Raw genomic sequence first — 18,744 nt, 5'->3', positions numbered from 1 at the left:
TTAAAGGGGATTACTGGTGTACTAATGAGCAAACTGGCGCTATCTGGGAGGGGCACTAACACTATTGGAAGTCGCCAGCAACACTGATACAGTGATCAGTAAAAATCTGTTCACTGATCAATGACACTGGTGACAGGGCAGTGAAGGGGTTAACTGGGGGGAGGGCGATCAGGGGGTTAAATGTGTCCTAGAGTGTTCTGTCTGTGTAGTGCTTTTGTACTCACAGTTTTTCTGTCTTCTCTCTCTGGGACGGAATGTGCCCAGGCAGAGAAGAATGACATCATATCCTGTCTTGTGTAAATGTCAACACAGGACAGGACAGGGACCGATCATCTGATTTCAGCCGGACATCACAGGCTGAAACCGGATGATTGATCCCTCCGGGATCAAATCGTGACACCCGCGGGTCGGCGGGAGCGTGCGCGCGCCCCCTGCCCGTGAAAACCTCTGGAGCACGTTTAAAACGTGCTTTTGCGCAGCCGTGCCGCCCTGCCACCATTTTAATGCAGTGGCTGGGCGGCAAGAGGTTAAAGAGGATACAAATGGCCTGGTCAGGCAGGGGGGGTAAATCTTCCAGAGGGCAAGTGATTAAGCTGAATAGGTTGTTTTACAAGGTAAGGGTTTGCAGTTGTATGACCATACCTCTGCTTTCTACAAGGGGGGCCTAAATGTCAGTTAGGATTTACATCTTCTGTTAAAGGGTCGTTTAGGAAAGGACTGTGTTGGCGGTTTTTCAGCAGACTTCACCGTGGGTGCCCAGCCTCCCCCTGACATACCGGGATGGCGTTGTACTGCATTCAAGTAGACTCCTTAATCTCCTCTGAACTCCCTTCTCTCACAGTCTCACCTGCTCCTCCCCCGGGGCTGTGGTTGGGGGGATTCTCCTCCGCTGCTCCCGGAGCTGGAACTCCGACGTGCCCGGTGAGGCCTAGCCGGGCTCATCCTCTCCTTCTTCACCGAGACCGTCTCCGGACTAGGCACCCTCCTCTTCCGGTATCTCTCCTCTTCCTTCAGCTCCTTCATAGCTCTTTTACAATCCCGAGACCACTTCGGTCGCCAACAAACCCACTAGCCGTCCTCTCGGATACCAAGCGAACTCCACAGACGGCTTGGTCTCCGGAAGCGGCAAAGAATGCCGGGAATGGTGACGCAAACCTTAGGGCGGACAACAGCTTCCGGGTGTGCGCAGGGCAAGGAGGAGATCATGTGATCCGCGAGGGGGCGGAAGTCTTTGCGTCACGTGACCTCCCTTGATTCGTCCAGCACGCTGTCATCATCGTGGAGTGTTGTGTATGAGCCGGTAATGTGTGGAGTATCTGTTGCATGTGAGTTCGGGAAATGGAATATATTTGTAGGTTTAATGGGTAGCAGTGATACAGTATTTTATCATTCTGGCTAGTGCAGATAGTTTGGATACCCTTTAATGGCTGACATAAAGTGTTTCCAAACCCACAAAAGTAAACTCTGTAGATGCTGTATAGCATGCTTGTTATACTCACTGTGGAACCTAAGAGGTTAATCCTCTGCATCATCTAAAAAGGTTGTTCGATCCTGTCTTCTCCGATCCTACCCTTCTTTTACTGTCCCCAGTCCATCTGCTGATAGTACAGAGCCCTAAGAGGCACTCTGCACATGCTTAGCTTGGTGTGTATTGCTATAGAGTTTTTTTTGGGAAGGGTGCATGTGATAAGCACCGGGCCAACCAGCACTGTCCAGGCAGAGGGTCAATGGTTATGCTGCCTCATAGGACAGTCTAAAGAGAATGAAAACTCCTCCTACAAGCTTTAACCAATGCTCAGCTGGACACTGATAGAAGTCACAAGACTGCTATATGCTGTTGATGAGAAAAAGTATTAAGCAGTTTGTTTACTAAAATAATTGTATTTCCATGTTTTTTGTACTGTGGGAGACCAGATATAGTGAATGCAGGGTCGTGAGTTTAGTATCACTTTAGAGGAGACGTATAGCCAAAACTATTTTGGGTATACTTCTCCTGTAGGTTACAGGAGTGCAGTTTGTCCTGCACTCCTGTGACCCATTTTCAGCTGAAAACAGGCTAAAGTCTGCTGTTAAGTGACATCACAGAGCTGGTCCAGGCTCTGCAAAGATCCTAACCATATGGTCGATGGAGATGTCTGGACCGGCACCTGGCTCAGCCTCTCAGCGATCCGCCAAGAGCCTGAGCCAGCTGCTTTCGCCCCCTCCACAGCCGAGTGCTACAGTGAGCGTTGGAGGGGCAGAACAGAGAGCTGGTGGCTGACAGTCACCACTCTCTGTTCAATGAACACTGAGAACTGAGTGATCAGTGGTCTTTGATCTCAGTCTTGGAGCCAGTGTGGGTCAGATGGATGCTCCATCCACCTAGGTGAGTATAAGTTTTTTTTTTCCAACCCATATGTAATGGTTGTGCACAATAGGCACATGAAAGTTCTAGGCGACCTCCATTTTGTTCAGGCCTCAGCCATATTTTTCATGAGCCCAGGGATCTTAACCCCTCCCTCTCCAATTCATAGCCTTAACTTTTAACACACTTCAAAACAGCCTGTTATCTCAACTTAGGGACAGCAAACACCAGAACACAGGCCTTTGTCTGAGTTGTAAACAGCCAAGTGTGTTCTGGCAGGATGTCTGTTAGTTTCTGCCATAAAAAAACACAGATTAACACTTCCCTCTGAACTATCATAAAGCTATGACAAAATCCTTCAGTTCTGTAACCAATGGTTTGTAAGGCACTCAAAGCACTAGGAACACATAGCGTGCCATAAAATGTTTACCCAGAAAGCAGTCAGGCGACCTCTCTGAGACCTCTGCCTAATTGACAACAAAATCCACACACAATTCATAAAATCAAACAGGACCAAGACGCATTACTATTAAGTATATGCTGTACTGCCAAAAGTATTAGGACACCTGCCTTTACACACACATGAACTTTAATGGCATCCCAGTCTTAGTCCGTAGGGTTCAATATTGAGTTGGCTCACCCTTTGCAGCTATAATAGCTTCAACTCTTCTGGAAAGGCTGTCCACAAGGTTTAGGAGTGTGTCTATAGGAATGTTTGACCATTCTTCCAGAAGCACATTTGTGAGGTCAGGCACTGATGTCGGACAAGAAGGCCTGGCTCATAGTCTTCTCTCTAAATCATCCCAAAGGTGTTCTATCAGGTTGAGGTCAGTACTCTGTGCAGGCCAGTCAAGTTCCTCCACCCCAAACTCGCTCATCCATGTCTTTATGGACCTTGCTTTGTGCACTGGTGCACAGTCATGTTGGAACAGGGAGGGGCCATCCCCAAACTCTTCCCACAAAGTTGGGAGCATGAAATTGTCCAAAATGTCTTGGTATGGTGACACTTTAAGACTTCCCTTCACTGGAACTAAGGGGCCAAGCCCAACCCCTGAAATAAAACCCCACACCATAATGCCACCTCTATCAAACGTTACACTTGTCAGAATGCAGTCAGGCAAGTACCATTCTCCTGGCAACCACCAAAGCCAGACACGTCCATCGGATTGCCAGAGAAGCATGATTCGTCACTCCAGAGAACGTCTCCACTGCTCTAGAGTTCAGGGGCGGCATGGTTTACACAACTGCATCCAATGCTTTGCTTTGCACTAGATGATGTAAGGCTTGGATGCAGATGCTCGGCCATGGAAACCCATTCCATGAAGATCTCCAGTCACTGTTATTGTGCTAATCTGAAATCTACACAAAGTTTGAAGGTCTTTAGCTACTGACTCTGCAGACAGTTGGTGACTTCTGCGCACTGTGAGAGTCAGCATTCACTTACCCCGCTTACGTGACCTACCACTTCTTAGCTAAGTTGCTGTTGTTCCCAGCTGCTTCCACCTTGTTATAATGCCACTAACAGTTGACTGTGGAATATTTAGCAGCAAGGAAGTTTCACGGATGGACTTATTGCACAGGTGGCAACCTATAAAGGTACCATGCTTGAATTCACTGAGCTGCTGAGAGCGACCTATTCTTTCACATATGTATGTAGAAGCAGTCTTCATGCCTTGGTGCTTGATTTTCTACACCTGTGGCCATGGAGGTGTTTGGAACACCTGAGGGGTGTCCCAATACTTTTGGAAATATAGTGTATTTTTGAATGAAGAATATCTTACTGTACAAATCAAGGTCATACATGACTAAGCTAGTCCATACGGAGGGTGAGACAGCAGTCTCTTACCTTCTGGGTGATCGGCCTATCCAGTATACTTTGTGTTTGGTATTGCTGGACATAAAATATAATGCTGCACAATAATTACCAGTTTCCAGAATGTAACCTGTACATCGAAAATATTAATATTAGTATGAAACTGTGTATAAGGAAGGCCATGATACAGTCATAAACACGGTGACACCCCCATGACCACTTCTTAACCACTTAATTGGTCAGGTGGTCTCTGACACCCCCTTCCGGGAGAAAAAGAGAGTGCTTCAAAACTTGACAGCTGTCATGTACCATCAACCAAGGAACATCTATCAAGTTATGAGAGTCGATAACACCTTGCTCACCCTTGATAAAACCAAGGACTTTGCAAGTATTTGCCTTTTTTCACCTCTTTGTCTTGCTGTTGCTTGTTCTTTTTGTTACTTTATGATATCTTTGTTTTTGTAATTATTTTATTTGCACCATTTTTTTATTATTAACCCCTATTTTGAAAGGTGTTGAAATTGTCTCTAAATGCACTACTGCAAACGAAAAGAATCCCTGTCTTTTGAAGAGTGCTACTGTAGTATAATCCTTTGAATATACCTGTCTGTGGTGACCGTGTGTGTTACAGACATTTATTCTAAAATCATAGTTGTTATTGCTAAGATTGTTTCCTTCTTCTGAGTTAAAAGGTGGTGGTGGAAATTTAAAAAGTTAATTGCTTAGTTAACTTAATAAAGTGAGAATTGCTCTCAGGCTGCTGGCACCTAGATTGTGGTCCCAGGAGCTGGACAATCTTTGTGCAGGGTGCAGCTGAGATTGGCATTGTTACGTAAGTGACAGCATGGTGTGAGATTGGCCAGTCCTTTGTCAGGAGTTGGTGAAAAGGACAAGGGTCTGACATCCGCGTTTATCACACCACTCTTCTCTTTTAAGAAGGAACTTCTTTAACCATTTGCCTACTGGGCACTTATACCCCCTTCCTGCCCAGACCAATTTTCAGCTTTCAGCACTGTCATACGTTGACAATTAATCAGTCATGCAATAATGTACCCATTTTAAATTTTTGTCCTTTTTTCACACAAATAGAGCTTTCTTTTTGTGGTATTTATTCAGCACTGGGATTTTTGTAGTTTTTGCTCTATAAATGAAAAAAAGACCAAAAATTAAAAAAACTAATTTTTCTTTGTTTCTGTTGTAAAATTTTGCAAATAAGTAATTTTTGTTCATAAATTTCGTCCAACATTTACACTGCTACATTTCTTTGGTAAAAATAAGTTAAATCTGTCTGTATTTTTTGGTCTTTGTGAGAGTTATAGAGTCAACAAGCTATGATACCAATTGGTGGTGCACCGAAATGAAAATTCTGGTGCTGAAAATGAAAATTCAAAATGCACTTGACCGAAAACCGAAATGCACAGTTTTTAAAAATGAATATATATTTTTTGGAAAAAAATATACTTTGTTTAAAAAACCAAAAAAACCCCACAATATATACCCCAATTGGTTTGTAAAATATGTTGTCAATAGATACCCAACATGTCACGCTTTAAAATTGTGCGCGCTTGTGGAATGGCGTGAAACTGTGGTACTTAAAATCTCCATGGGTGATGCTTTAAAAATTTCTACAGGTTAGTAGTGTAAAGTTACAGAGGTCTAGTGCGAGAATTATTGCTCTTGCTTTGATGTTTGTGGTGATACCTCACATTTGTAGTTTGAACACTGTTTACATATGTGGGCTTGGCCTATGTATGCGTTCACCACTACGTGCGAGCATGGGGGGACGGGAGCACGTTAAACTTTTTTTATTTTTTTTTTGCACTGTCCCTTTAAAAAAATTTGAATCACTTTTATTCTTATCACAAGGAATGCATGCCTCCCTTGTGATAGAAATAAATAGTGACAGGTCCTCTTTATGGAGAGATGTGGGGTCAATAAGACTCTACATCTCTCATCTGCAATGTAAAGCATTAGATCAAAAAAAGCATTGATCTAGTGCTTTACACAAAAAAAGAAAAATGGCCGGAACTGGAAGTGACATTGCTTTGGTCCTCCAAGGGCATAGAGATGAGTGGAGGCCATATTTTCTTCACTAATCTCTATGCCCAGCGCTGGGATCATTCGATGGTTTCTCAGGTAAGGCTGAGAACTACCAAGCAGCGGGCGGCAGCGGTGGGGTTTTTTCTGCACCTGTATCAGTGCTTTTCTTCATAACGGCCGAAAGGGGCATCCCTAGTACCAATCATTGAAAATTGATCACACCTGATGTACCGATGTCCTATCTCATTTCTTGAGACACTAACGAGCCAGGACAGTACAAATACTCCCCCCCCCCCCCCCCAAATGACCCATTTTGGGGATGTAGACAGTCCAAGGTATTTAGTAAGAGGCATAGTGAGTTTTCTGAAGTTGTAATTTTTTCCCACAATTCTATTGAAATTTTTTTTTTTTTTCCCACAAAATTGTCATATTAAAAGGTTATTTCTTCCACACAGCATATGCATACTTGCAATTACACCCCAAAAACACATTCTGCTATTCCTCCTGAGTATGGGGATGCCACACGTGTGAAACTTTTTCACAGTCTAGCCACATAGAGAGGCCTAACATGCAAGGAGCACCGTCAGGTGACCTAGGGGTATAAATTACACATGTAATTTCCTGACTACCTATTACACCTTTGAAGGCCCTGGAGCACAGGACAATGGAATTACCCACAAAATGACCTCATTTTGGAAGCAAATACCCCAACGTATATTTTGTGAGGCATAATGAGTCTTTTGAACATGTCATATTTTTCCACGTTTTCAGAAAATGTGGAAAGAAAATGAAAAATTTTTTTTTTTTTACACAATGTTGTCCATTTATAAGATATTTCCAACACATAGCATGTACATACCAAAAATTACACCCCAAAATACAGTGCATCCAGAAAGTATTCACAGCTCTTAACTTTTAATAAATTGCAAATATTTCTAAACTAACTTCTTTCACGTTGTTATTATGGGGTATTTTTTATAGAATGTTGAGGAAAAAAGTTAATTTAATCCATTTTGGAATAAGGCTGTAAGATAACAAAATGTGGCAAAAGTTAAGCACAGTGAATACTTTCTGGATGCACTGTACATTCTGCTACTCCTCCTGAGTATGGGGATACCACTTGTGTGAGACCTTTCCACAGCCTGGCCAAATAGAGTGCCCCAACATCCAAGTAGCACCTTTAGGCCTTCTAGGGGCAAAAATTACACATCTAATTTCTTGACAACCTATCATGTTTTGGAAGGCACGGGAGCACCAGGAAAGTGGAAACACCCACAAAATGACCCCATTTTGGAAAGAAAACACCACAACATATTTTCTAAGAGGGATAATGAGTCTTTTGAACATTTCATTTAGGTTAGGCACTCGGGGCTTGGAATATTTGCATTCATATACGCGGAACACATACAAATATCCCGTGACTCTTTAACAAAACTTCTAGAGCTTTACTCCATATCTGGCCCTCTTACTTGGAATATATTGCTTAACTTCTAGTCGGCCAGTGAAGTGGATAAGGGATTTGTCTACACATACGTTTTTATCAGGGACAAGAAGTTCAGCAAATCTTTTGGAGAAAAAATAATTAGGTGGGCAAATTTTGTATAATTTGTCATAGTTGGGATGAGTATTGTCACTGAAATGAGGGAATCGCATGATCATGTCATAGCATGACCTGGGCATTACAGTAAAATAATTTGGCATGTGGTGGATTGGGTGTGTGGACCAGTATGCATTTCCTTCATTTTTTTTTAAGCCCTGTGTTAAGGGTGAGGCCCAAAAATAACTTAAATTCCTCCTATTTAAGAGGTCTCCATTCAAATGGATGGTCATAGGATGAACTGGGGTAGTTAGTAATGAATTGTGTGGCATAAAGGTTTGTCTGGTCCACAATAAACTGAAGTAAAGTGTTGGAAAAAAACGAATTTCTGAAAAATTCTCAGTGTTGGCCTGCACACCTGGCTGTGCGGTGAAAGGGGGGATGCTTGCTGATCTGGACTTGGAGGGCAGCCATATTTGGTTGACAAGAGCATCTGGGGGGTATGTTTGGGCCCAGATTCTTGGGGGTTGATGGAATATTCCAGTGCTGGTACTGGGTCTCTCATCTATGGGTCTAGCACCATTGGCATTTGCAGATTGACCATTGGGGTATATGTTGCTGCTGGTGGATGCCTGGTTTTCAGACCGCGGTATCCTTTTAGGAGGGACCCTTTCCTCCTCTGATTCAGTCGCTGATCCACTGCTAGAATTTTGAACGCCTCCTCACTAGTGTAAATTTTTTTTTACATGGTTGGCTCTGGTGGCACTGGGACAGGTAGACTGCTGATGCTGGCTGTAGAATGGGTACCCAGGTGATGGTGGGTGTTTGATGGTACTCTGCTGATGGTGGCACTGATGGACGATGTGTGACCGGTGCACTGCTGATGGGCGACAGGTGTACTGCTGGGCACTGATGGGTGACAGGCGCACAGCTGATGGGCGATAGATGCACTGCTGATGGCATTGATGGGTGACGGGTGCACTGATGGGCGAAAGGTGTACTGCTGATGGGCACTGATGGGCGACAGGTGCACTGCTGATCAGCACTGATGGGCGACAGGTACACTGATGGGCAATTGGTACACTGATGGGCACCAAGTATACTGATGGACACTGATGGGCAACAAGTACACTGATGGCAACTGGTAACACTGATGGGCACTGTGACAGGGGCTATGATCTGTGGTTGCACTGTAAAGAACTGTAACTCACTGTTAGAATATCCCTCTCCTCACAAGATCTGTGTGTGAGGAGAGGAAGCTGGTAACAGTGAGTTACCGCGTTGTGTTGTTTACATTTATTACAGACTGTGATTGCACAGAGCCTGCCAGTGGCTCTTTACCTTGATCGATGATGAGCTGTATCCAAGGGGTTGAGTGGGAGGACGTCATATGACGTCCTCCCAGAACGAGAGAACCGCCGCTTGTTCGTCATTTCCTTATATGGCGGGCTGGAGGTGGTTAAAAGAGAAGTATGGTTTCTGAAAAAAAAAAAATTATACCTACAGTGACTTGAAAATGTATTCATATCCCTTGAAATTTTCCACATTTTGTCATGTTACAACCAAAAACGTAAATGTATTTTATTGGGATTTTATGCAATTGGCCAACACAAAGTGGCACATAATTGTGAAGTGGAAAGAAAATGATAAATGGTTTTCAAAATTTTTTTACAAATACAGATGAACCTCGGTTTACAAACACCTTGGTTAACGTAATTTTCGGTTTACGAATGAAAATCCATTGAAAGTAATGCCTCGGTTTACGAATTCTACAATTTTTTTGCAATATGAAGTGTAGGGCGGTGCTGAATTTTAAATGTAATTGCTGGCTTTTTTTTTTTCTTCACTATAGCTCACAGAATTAGCTGTCACTTTCCCTGGAGTTAAAGGAAACTCTGTTTCTTTTAAGAAACTAAAAGGAAGCATTGTTTCTTTTAACTTGGGGAAATAAACCAAAAGGAAACTTTCTCTTTTATCTGGGGGGAAAGTGACAGCTGAATCTCTGAGCTATAGTGAAGAAAAAAAAAAGCGGTAATTACACTTCAAAACCGGTACCATAATAAATAAAAAACTAGCGTGGGGTCCCGCCTCCCACCCATACCAAGCCCTTCGAGTCTGGTATGGATTTTGAGGGGCACTCCCACACCAAAATAAAAAACAAAATGGCGTGGCGGTCCCCCCCAAAATCCATTCCAGACCCTTATCCGAGCATGCAGCCCGGCAGGTCAGGAAAGAGGGGGGGCAATTAACCCCCCCCCCCACCGAACCATACCAGGCCATATGCCCTCATCATGGGGGGGCATGATGTTGATGGAAACAAGGGCCTCTTCCCCACAACCCTGGCCCTTCGGTCTGGTATGGATGTTGAGGGGCACTCCCACGCCAAAATAAAAAAAAATGGCGTGGGGGTCCCCCCCAAAATCCATTCTGGACCCTTATCCAAGCATGCAGCCCGGCAGGTCAAGAAAGGGGGGGGGGGAACGATCGAGCGCCCCCCCCCCCGAACCATACCGGGCCATATGCCCTCATCATGGGGGGGGCATGATGTTGATGGGAACAGGGGCCTTTTCCCCACAACCCTGGCCGGTGGTTGTAGGGGTCTGCATGCAGGGGACTTATCAGAATCTGGAAGCCGCCTTTAACGAGGGGGCCCCCATATCCTGGTCCCCCCCCCATGTGAATGAGTATAGGGTACATGGTCCCGCTACTGATTCACAAAAAACAAAAAGTGTAGTGTGAAAAAAGACAGGACAGGTCTTTGACAAGTCCTTTATTAAAAGAAAAAACTAAAAGAATGCCCCCTCAGTAGATCCAACGTCAAGCACGATGTCCGCCAGCGCCGCCAACCCGAAAAAAGAATAAAAAAAAAAAAGGCTCCATTTCCGACGATGGCTCCCGTCACATTTATCTGTGCTATCTGGTTAGTGCATAGTATGCTCATTGTTTCCAGCCACAGCAGTCACGAAAGTTATCCGCTGTTCTTTGTATCACCACAGTCACATTACTTCGCATGAACTATATCCTACAAGTTTACGTTACTGTGTGATACTATCTGGTCAGTGCATAGTATGCTCATTGTTTCCAGCCACAGCAGTCACGAATGTTAATCATTGCTCACTGTGTCTCCACAGTCACATCACTCCGCATGAACTATATCCAATAAGCTTTGTTACTGTGAGATACTATTTGTATACTGTTAATATTATATAGTACCACAGTCACAGCAGTCACGAAAGTTAATTATTGCTCACTGTGTCACAACAGTCACATTAATCCGCATGTACTATATCAAATAAGTTTTAATACTGTGAGATACCACCTGCATACTGTAAATACTATATAGCGCCGCATTTGTACTTTTATTTTTGGCTCCCGTCGTCTGCCTGCTTCGGTGGTTTGACCGTTCTTAAATATGTAAGGAGCGGGGCCACCCGGGGGCATCACGCATGTGACACCACCACATGTGACATCAATGATGTCACATGGGGCGGGGGTCACTCGGGTGATGTCCGTCGGTTAAGGGTCTGGTATGGATTTTAGGGGGGACCCCCACGCCATTTTTTTTTTGTTAAATTTTGGCTTGGGAGTTCCCCTCAAAATCCATACCAGACCCGAAGGGCGTGGTATGAATGGGAGGGGGATCCCATGCCGTTTTTTAAATTATTTTTTTAATTGCCGGCAATTCTTTTACATTCCGCTATCAGTGGGGGAACCCCGCTGACAGCTGAAACATTAACATATGGTTGTCATTACTAAAATACCGCATGACTTGATAAAATAACGCCTGCGGTATTTTAGTAGCGTTTACTTTTTTCTGACCTCCGGAACGGATTAATTCGTTTTCAATGCATTCCTATGGGAAACGACGTTTCAGTTTACAAATTTTTCACTATACGAAAAGTCCCGCAGAACTAATTAAATTTGTAAACCGAGGTATGCCTGTAAATATATGAAAAGTGTGGCGTGCATTTGTATTCAGTCCCCTTGAGTCAATACTTTTTAGAACCACCTTTCGCTGCAATTACAGCTGCAAGTCTTTTTGGGGATGTCTCTACCAGCTTTGCACATCTAGAGAGTGAAAATTTTGCCCATTTTTCTTTTCAAAGTTAGATTGGATGGAGAGCGTCTGTGAACAGCTGTGAATAACATAAGTCTTATGCATGTAATCAAAGGGATTTGCATATATACCAATACACCTGTGGCATAAGCCAGCCTGTGATTGATTTGTGCAGGCTGGCTCGTTCACACCAGCTGCTGCATTGCAACATGGTGGCTGGTGTGCAGTTCAATCTAGCCAAGATTATTATTATTATACAGTATTTATATAGCGCCAAAGGGTATGCTCAGCGCTGTACAGTAGCAAGGGGGACAGAACATGAGACAAGACCGTAACAATACAATACACGAGGGGTTCGAGGGCCCTGCTCTTTCGAGATCAGCACAATGTGCCCATCTCAGGGCATCACACCGTTGTTTTTTTTTTTCCTTAAATGAACTTTTTTGAGACGTCAAGTAGACATTTCATAAAGTTCAGTTGCCAGCCGTGCAGTGTGAGGCAGTGGATTAACTTGCATTTCACTGCAAAAAAGTACTGCACAAAGTGCTTTTTTTCAACACACACCATCACAAAGCAGTGGTGTAAACTAGGCATACAGGAGAAAAGGCATTTTGCCTTATCTTACGGTGGGACTGCACTGATATGGCCAACCAATGCCATATCTCTTACTCCCGGATTGAGAAATACACCTGAATTTATGATGTATGGACCTCTTGCAACCGTGTATAAGTGGTCTAACACTACATCTAAGCCCCTTTCACAGAGCTGTAAAAAGAGAAACTTTTACAACTGTTTTTTATTCATGGATCTGAATGCAGCTGCATTGATTTCAAAGGATTCATTCATACAAATGCACTACCTTCAGTTCTGTAAGGCAAAATTCAAAATTCTGCATTTGAAGATGTGTATATATATACGTATACCATGAAAAACATTTTTCATGAAGACAATTTTTACCCAATAAAAAAACAGATCTATTTGCTGATCATTACACGGTAACTTTTGTTCCTTGCCTTAATGATCAGTACATTTTTTTTTATGTCTGTGTTACAGCCGTATGAATGAGGCCGAAGACTACCTGGTCACAATGCTGCTGCATGACTTCACTGCAGAATAAACAGCGTCTGTTACAAGAAGTGGAAAGATAAGAGATCCACTGTCAGGATCAACAGGTAATAAAACTTTTACATGGATGAGAAAAATAAAAACTGCTGTGTTAATGCTAGTGACAGACTGTATCATATATGTCCTTTTTGATTTTACCTATAGTTCCACTTTAAGGAAGTTTCCTATTCATTTCTCAATATTAATGTGCCTCTGTCTATAGTGCTAGAACACATTCTTTCAGAAAAAATTTAATTTGTGAAGCATTGTTATATATGCCCAATGATTTTTATAGGGGTGATTGACACTTTTGTGATTCCTTGTGGGATGTCAAAGCACAGCACATTACATTTAAGCCTAACTCTGGGAATTACAAAAAACTAGCTTTTCAGTAGGGCCTTGCAAGGGTTAAATGCTTGTTTGTTGACTCTAGAGGATGAAGAGTAAGATGTAATACCCTATTCTTTTCTCCCTTGCTCCTTACAACCCTGGGGCATTCCTTTCAATCTGCACCAACAATGCAGGGTTATTGGTCCCACATTGTACTTGAAGACATCATAGTGCCATCAGAACTGTCATTATAGATGTAATTTTAGAGGACAAGTCACATAGATGGAGGGAGCCTGCCAGAGTGGGGAATATGTGGGCCGGAGATGCACCACAACCTATAAAGAAATTCATATAACAATTGCTTTTTCCTAATATTTTATTAAAGTGTGTTTTTTTTTTTTTTTTTTTTTTTTTTTTTTTTTTTTTTTGCAGCATGTCAGAGGCCACGGCATTGGTTTCTATTCAGCAGTCCCTCAGACGATGCTTTGACGTTATAGAAAAGCAGCATGAGGAATGGAAACTTGCCATAACAGAGTGTGATTCCATTGTTAATACCTTAAGTAACCTGGCAGAGCAGCTGCAGGCTTGCAATAAAGTTACTTTTGAAAAGACCCCTTTAAATGTATTCAGTGATCTACAGGATCGTCTTTACTTTAAACTTGAGGCTGCTATGGATCTTACTTTGGAAAAGCTGAATGATAAGATGTAAGTTGGAATTGTCTCTAGTTTCGATCACTGTATAGCTGTATTTATGAAAATCCTAGCAGGTATGTGCAGTGCTGTTTTTGAGCAATGGAAGAGGCAATTATAGATTGAGTTTATAGTGACTCCATTGATTTTGAACTGGCTAGCTGTGCAACAAGTTTAAGGCCTCATACATACTGCAACTCCTGTAAACACCTTTTTCCTGGCAGGACTGCTAAACAGACCAAAAACTGGTGAAAAGATTCTCCCTGGGACTTTAAAGGCAGACTAGTATATGCAAAATCAAGCAAAAAAAGCAATATCAATCTATATTGGTAGATCTATATTGATAAGAACAAAAGAACCACATAGGTCCATAAAACCACTTGAAAAGTGTGGGTTAGTAGGTAGTATTGCATACAATCAAAAAAACGATACAAAGTATATATACCCTAACACATGAAGACACACCAGCAGAACACTGCAATTCTTTGTCTTATTCGTTGTGTCTCCATGTGTTCGGGTACATATATTCTGTATAATTTTTTTGGGATTGTATGCAATACTACCTACTAACTCACACTACACTGTTCCTGTGGGTTTATGGACCTATGTGGTTTTTATCAATATAGATCTACCAATATAGATTGATATTGCTTTTATTGCTTGATTTTGTATACTCGTTTGCCTTTAAGGTCCCAGGGGGATTCTTTTCAGCAGTTTTTGGTCTGTTTTGCAGTCTTATTGGGTATGTTGGCAGCGTTTCACATGCATACCCTTTATGTTACAGATCACTTCATTCATTGTTATATTTCTCCTGGCAGGAGAAAACCATGTTTAAAAACGTGTTTCGCCACATTAGGCCTGTCCAGGTGCATCATGATTTTTGGCATTTATTCATTTCATTGGCTAAAATATTTAAGTGGTAGTAAAGACTGAAGGGTTTTTTACCTTAAGGCATTCTCTGCATTAATGTACAAAAAAAACCCTTCTATTGTCAGCTCCCCCCAGCCTCCCCAGACAGAGCCTAGTCTTGATCTAGCGTTGTGCCAAAGATCAGTGGGCTGCTATCTCTATCCCTGCTCACTGGACTCCTACTGCTGTTAATCAAATCCAGTGACAAGGGAGCAGTGGCTGGGTCAAGCCACACTGAATACCTGGCGATTCTGTCAGTGACTTCCACATTGTCCATCTTCTTCGGATCCTCCCTCAGCTGTGCCTCCACAGTATGGCACCCAGAGCCGGTGCTTCTCTGCTGCCTCAGCCCAGCTCTGAGTACACTTACTATGAGAGAAATGTGTAGGCTTTAATTGCTGGACTTCTGAAAATGCTTGTTTCCCAAAGCATCTTCCAGGACAACTACCTGAGGGATACCGGCTCCGCCCTCTACAGGAAACACAATACTGACAAGCCCCTCCCTCCCTTTTGTCCTCCGTAATTCTTGTGTTTCTGACCCTCCAGGTGAACACATTGCTAGTCTTTTTTTTGTGTTCTTTCCTGTGCGGGTAATTTTGCTTACTTGCTAGGGCCTTCTTGAGAAACATGGCAAAACCTACTTGTGGGTAGGGCTTCAGGGAGTGTTTGAGCACTGAGAAGGTTTAAGATTGGTACCTGGATCTCGCTCCTCTGTGGCTATGGAACAACTCCAGAAGCTCCTCTTTGCCACAAGGCGTTTGTTTCCTGGTGGTCCGGATGATAGTCAGTGGGGAAAATAATTCTGCTGCAGTAGGGCTGAAGTCATGTTTGCCCTCCTTGGATTCTCTGGGTATTTCCATAGTGGTTGTTTCCCCTGCTGGCTGTGTCTCTCCCGGGTCTCTCCAAGATGGCAGTGGTGCATCACTTCTGGCGGCAGGGAGGCGACCGGATGAGTGTATCAAGATGGCGGCACCGTTACTTCCAGAGTGTTGCGATTGCTCACTTCTGGCCGACAGGGATACGCCGAGGCGCTGTATTTAAACAGAGGAGGTGATTCTTCAGGTTATAGAGGACCAGTTCTTCATGCAGGAGAGCCTGTTTCAAGATACTGCAAACGCAGTAACAGCCTCTATAGCGACGGAAGTGGCCTGCAACACCTGAGCATAGGAGGGAGATGTTGTGGAGCCAAGGCCAGACACCCCCAAGGCTAAGCCGGTTAGCTAGCCAGGTACCTCCACTGAAGGGTCCAAGACCCTGGTTCCTGAGGTAAGGGATAGCTGCACCAGGGCTAGTAGGAAAGGTAGGGGGTGGGGATCACAGAGAGGGTCCTGGTTAGATTTTTATCTCTTGATTTTCCCAGGAAGCTCGCAGATCCAGGAGGAGATGTGGGAACTGTGGCTCTAAGCTCTCTGATTCTTACACACAAAAAACATTTTGCGAGAAATGTATTTTATCTGTTGCGAGTTCTGATTCTGTTTCCTGCATTAAAAATGTTATGCACTCTATGCAGGAAGAAATTATTTCCACTTTGCACTCAGTCAGGTCTACAGTATCTGAGGAACCTTCCACTTCTTAGGCTGCTTCCCTTCCTAATGAACTCATTATGATTAAAGATCAACTGGATAGAAAGGCAGAGTCCCTGTTGAAAAAAGCCTGGGAGGCCTTGGCTTTTTCTCTTGGACCAGCTTTAGTCTCCACTTGTCTAGTCAGAAATTAGCTCCTCTCCTCAGACACCCCTATTACCCAGTTTAGGGAGGCCCCACTGCTTATTTCCAAGTCTAGCCTTTCTAGTGGATGTAGCAGCTGATAGTGTTAGAGCCACTGCCAGGGCTACCGCACTTCTGAACTCTGCCCTTAGGGCCATTTGGCTTAAGGCTTGGGAGGAAGATTTGTCTTCTAAATCCAAGCTTTGTGGTTTACCATTTGAAGGTAGATTTATTTGGTTCTGGGCTTCCGACTATTCTTTCTCGTTCCTCCGAAAAAGGTAGCAAATTTCTGGCGAAGAGAGAGAATTTTCAAAGCAAAGATTCTTTTCGGGGTAAGCAGGCGAGAAGTAGACTTGACTCTAAAAACCCTCAGTCTGGAAGGAAGCATTGGTCTTTTGATAAGACCAAGGGAAAAGAGGGCGTTTTGTGTGTCTCAAGAGACCCCGCTCCCAAAACCTATAAGGGACGCCTGGCCTGGGTGTCAGGGCAGGGCTGTGGAACGGACAGGTAGGCCTAGTGGCAGGGTAACGCACTGGCTGACGACAACCACCACCAACAGACTGAAGTCCCTCAGGGCGCGGAGTCTAAGTCCCAGGCTGCCCTTCACCAGGGCCCCTGATGGTGGGGATGGACTTGACGCAACCAGGGACCAGGTCGCGGCCCCCGAGACACCCCAGCTGCGGTAATGGCCGCCGCCAATGGCGTGTAGTTGGTGAGAATGACAATAGCGTAGTCAGACAAGCCGGGTCAATAACAACGGGACAAAACAGTACAGAACAGTAGACAGAGAATCACAGGTCACGGGCCGGGTTCAGCAACAGAAGGTCAGATCAAAGGGAAACGCAGAGAATGGTCTTAGTCACAAGCCGAGTCCGAATACCAGAAGAGTCACGAGCGTATACACAGAGCTGTAGCAAGACAAAGACACAAGACACAAGTGCAAAGAGCATGTGCAGATCCCAGGCTTATATGTACTCAGCCACACCCCTCTGGGGGATGGACCTCAGAGACCTGAAGGCATAAAAGATTCCCATCATGCTCAGCAGAAATCCAAGATGGATGCTAGCACATGGAGTAACATAACCTCTGGGAAAAGGTAGGACCTTGACACTGGGGTGGGAGGCAGACTGTCTCTTTTTTCTGACATTTGGGAACAGAAGCGAGTAAGCCCCTTTTCTTCAAATAGTGAAGGAAGGACTGGAATTTGCTTCTCTCCCCACCCCCAAATTTTTTGGCAACAAAACTGCCAAAGGGCAGAGAGAAGTCACAAGCTTTTGGAGGGGTGCTGGACCACCTGGCTTCTCAGGGGGCGATTGTTCCAGTTCCAATGGAACATCACTTCCAAGATTCTATTCTCATGTATTTCTGGTAAAAAAGAGTTTGGGTGGGTTCAGGATGCTTATCAGTTTGAAAGCCCTGAACCACCACCCGGTGTACAAGCAATTTCGAATGGAGAGCATTTACACTGTGAAGAATCTGTTCTACCAGGAGGTCTTTATGGCCTCTCTGGACTTGCAGGATGCCTATCTCCAGTTAATCGTACTTGCCAGAAATATTTGAGATTTGCAGTCCATTCAGAAAAGGGGCTACAGCACTGGCAATTTTAGCCTTTTCCGTTTGGTCTTGTGGTAGCTCCAAGAGTGTTCACAAATGTTTTGGCGCAAATCATGGTTATCTTGCTTATGCAAAGCATAGACATTATCCCCTACCTGGATGATTTATTAATTTTTTTACCCACAAGAGCAAAACTGGAGTCAGACTTGGAGATAGTTCTCTTGGAATTGGGTTCCTTGGGTTGGTTAGTAAACCTAAAGAAATCCAGCCTGGATCATTCCCAGATGGTGAAAGTTTAAGGATATTGGATAGATTCGGTTTCTCAGAAATTGTTCCTAACAGAATCAAACGTACACAGATTAATGTCATCGGGCCAGAACCTCCGGATGCAGCAGCAGGCATCCTTGAGAAAGGTCATGAAGGTTCTCGGGCTGAAGACAGTGGCCATCCCCAGAGTCTCCTGGGTCCAGCTGCACTCAAGAAAGCTTCAGGCATTTTTGCTAGCCTCATAGGATTGCAGTTACACTACCTTGTACAGAGTAGTGAATCTTCCGCAGGACAATTCTTTGGGTCTAGATTGGCAGAGAGATCAACAAAATCTGACAAAGGGGTGGCCCTGGACTCTGAGGAGATAAAGATTACTAGGGACTCCAGCTCCTG

The 18,744-nt window shown here is 43.9% G+C and overlaps 2 protein-coding genes across 3 annotated transcripts in view; one reads left to right on the top strand and one right to left on the bottom strand.

The window, feature by feature from the left end:
* SNIP1 (Smad nuclear interacting protein 1) overlaps window positions 1-1,153 on the bottom strand; it is a 29,616-nt gene extending 28,463 nt beyond the window's left edge. The window contains exon 1 of the mRNA XM_089688804.1: window positions 848-1,153. Coding sequence (XP_089544930.1) covers window positions 848-1,023 — 176 coding nt within the window. The 5' untranslated portion in view covers window positions 1,024-1,153. The remainder of the gene's footprint in view (window positions 1-847) is intronic.
* Window positions 1,154-1,222: 69 nt separating this feature from the next.
* Window positions 1,223-18,744, top strand: part of AIRIM (AFG2 interacting ribosome maturation factor) — a 39,244-nt gene continuing 21,722 nt past the window's right edge. For both annotated transcript variants that reach the window (XM_089688803.1, XM_089688802.1), the window contains exons 1-3: window positions 1,223-1,325; window positions 12,845-12,963; window positions 13,658-13,930. In XM_089688803.1, the coding sequence (XP_089544929.1) occupies window positions 13,659-13,930 (272 nt within the window). In that variant the 5' untranslated portion in view covers window positions 1,223-1,325; window positions 12,845-12,963; window position 13,658. The remainder of the gene's footprint in view (window positions 1,326-12,844; window positions 12,964-13,657; window positions 13,931-18,744) is intronic.

The sequence above is a fragment of the Staurois parvus genome, unplaced genomic scaffold (assembly GCF_062004578.1).
Source record: "Staurois parvus isolate SC_StPar_1 unplaced genomic scaffold, SC_StPar_1.0 ptg000454l, whole genome shotgun sequence".
Taxonomy (NCBI): Eukaryota; Metazoa; Chordata; class Amphibia; order Anura; family Ranidae; genus Staurois; species Staurois parvus.
The sequence above is the reverse complement of the archived record's forward strand: the minus strand, read 5'-3'. Positions and strand labels throughout refer to the sequence as shown.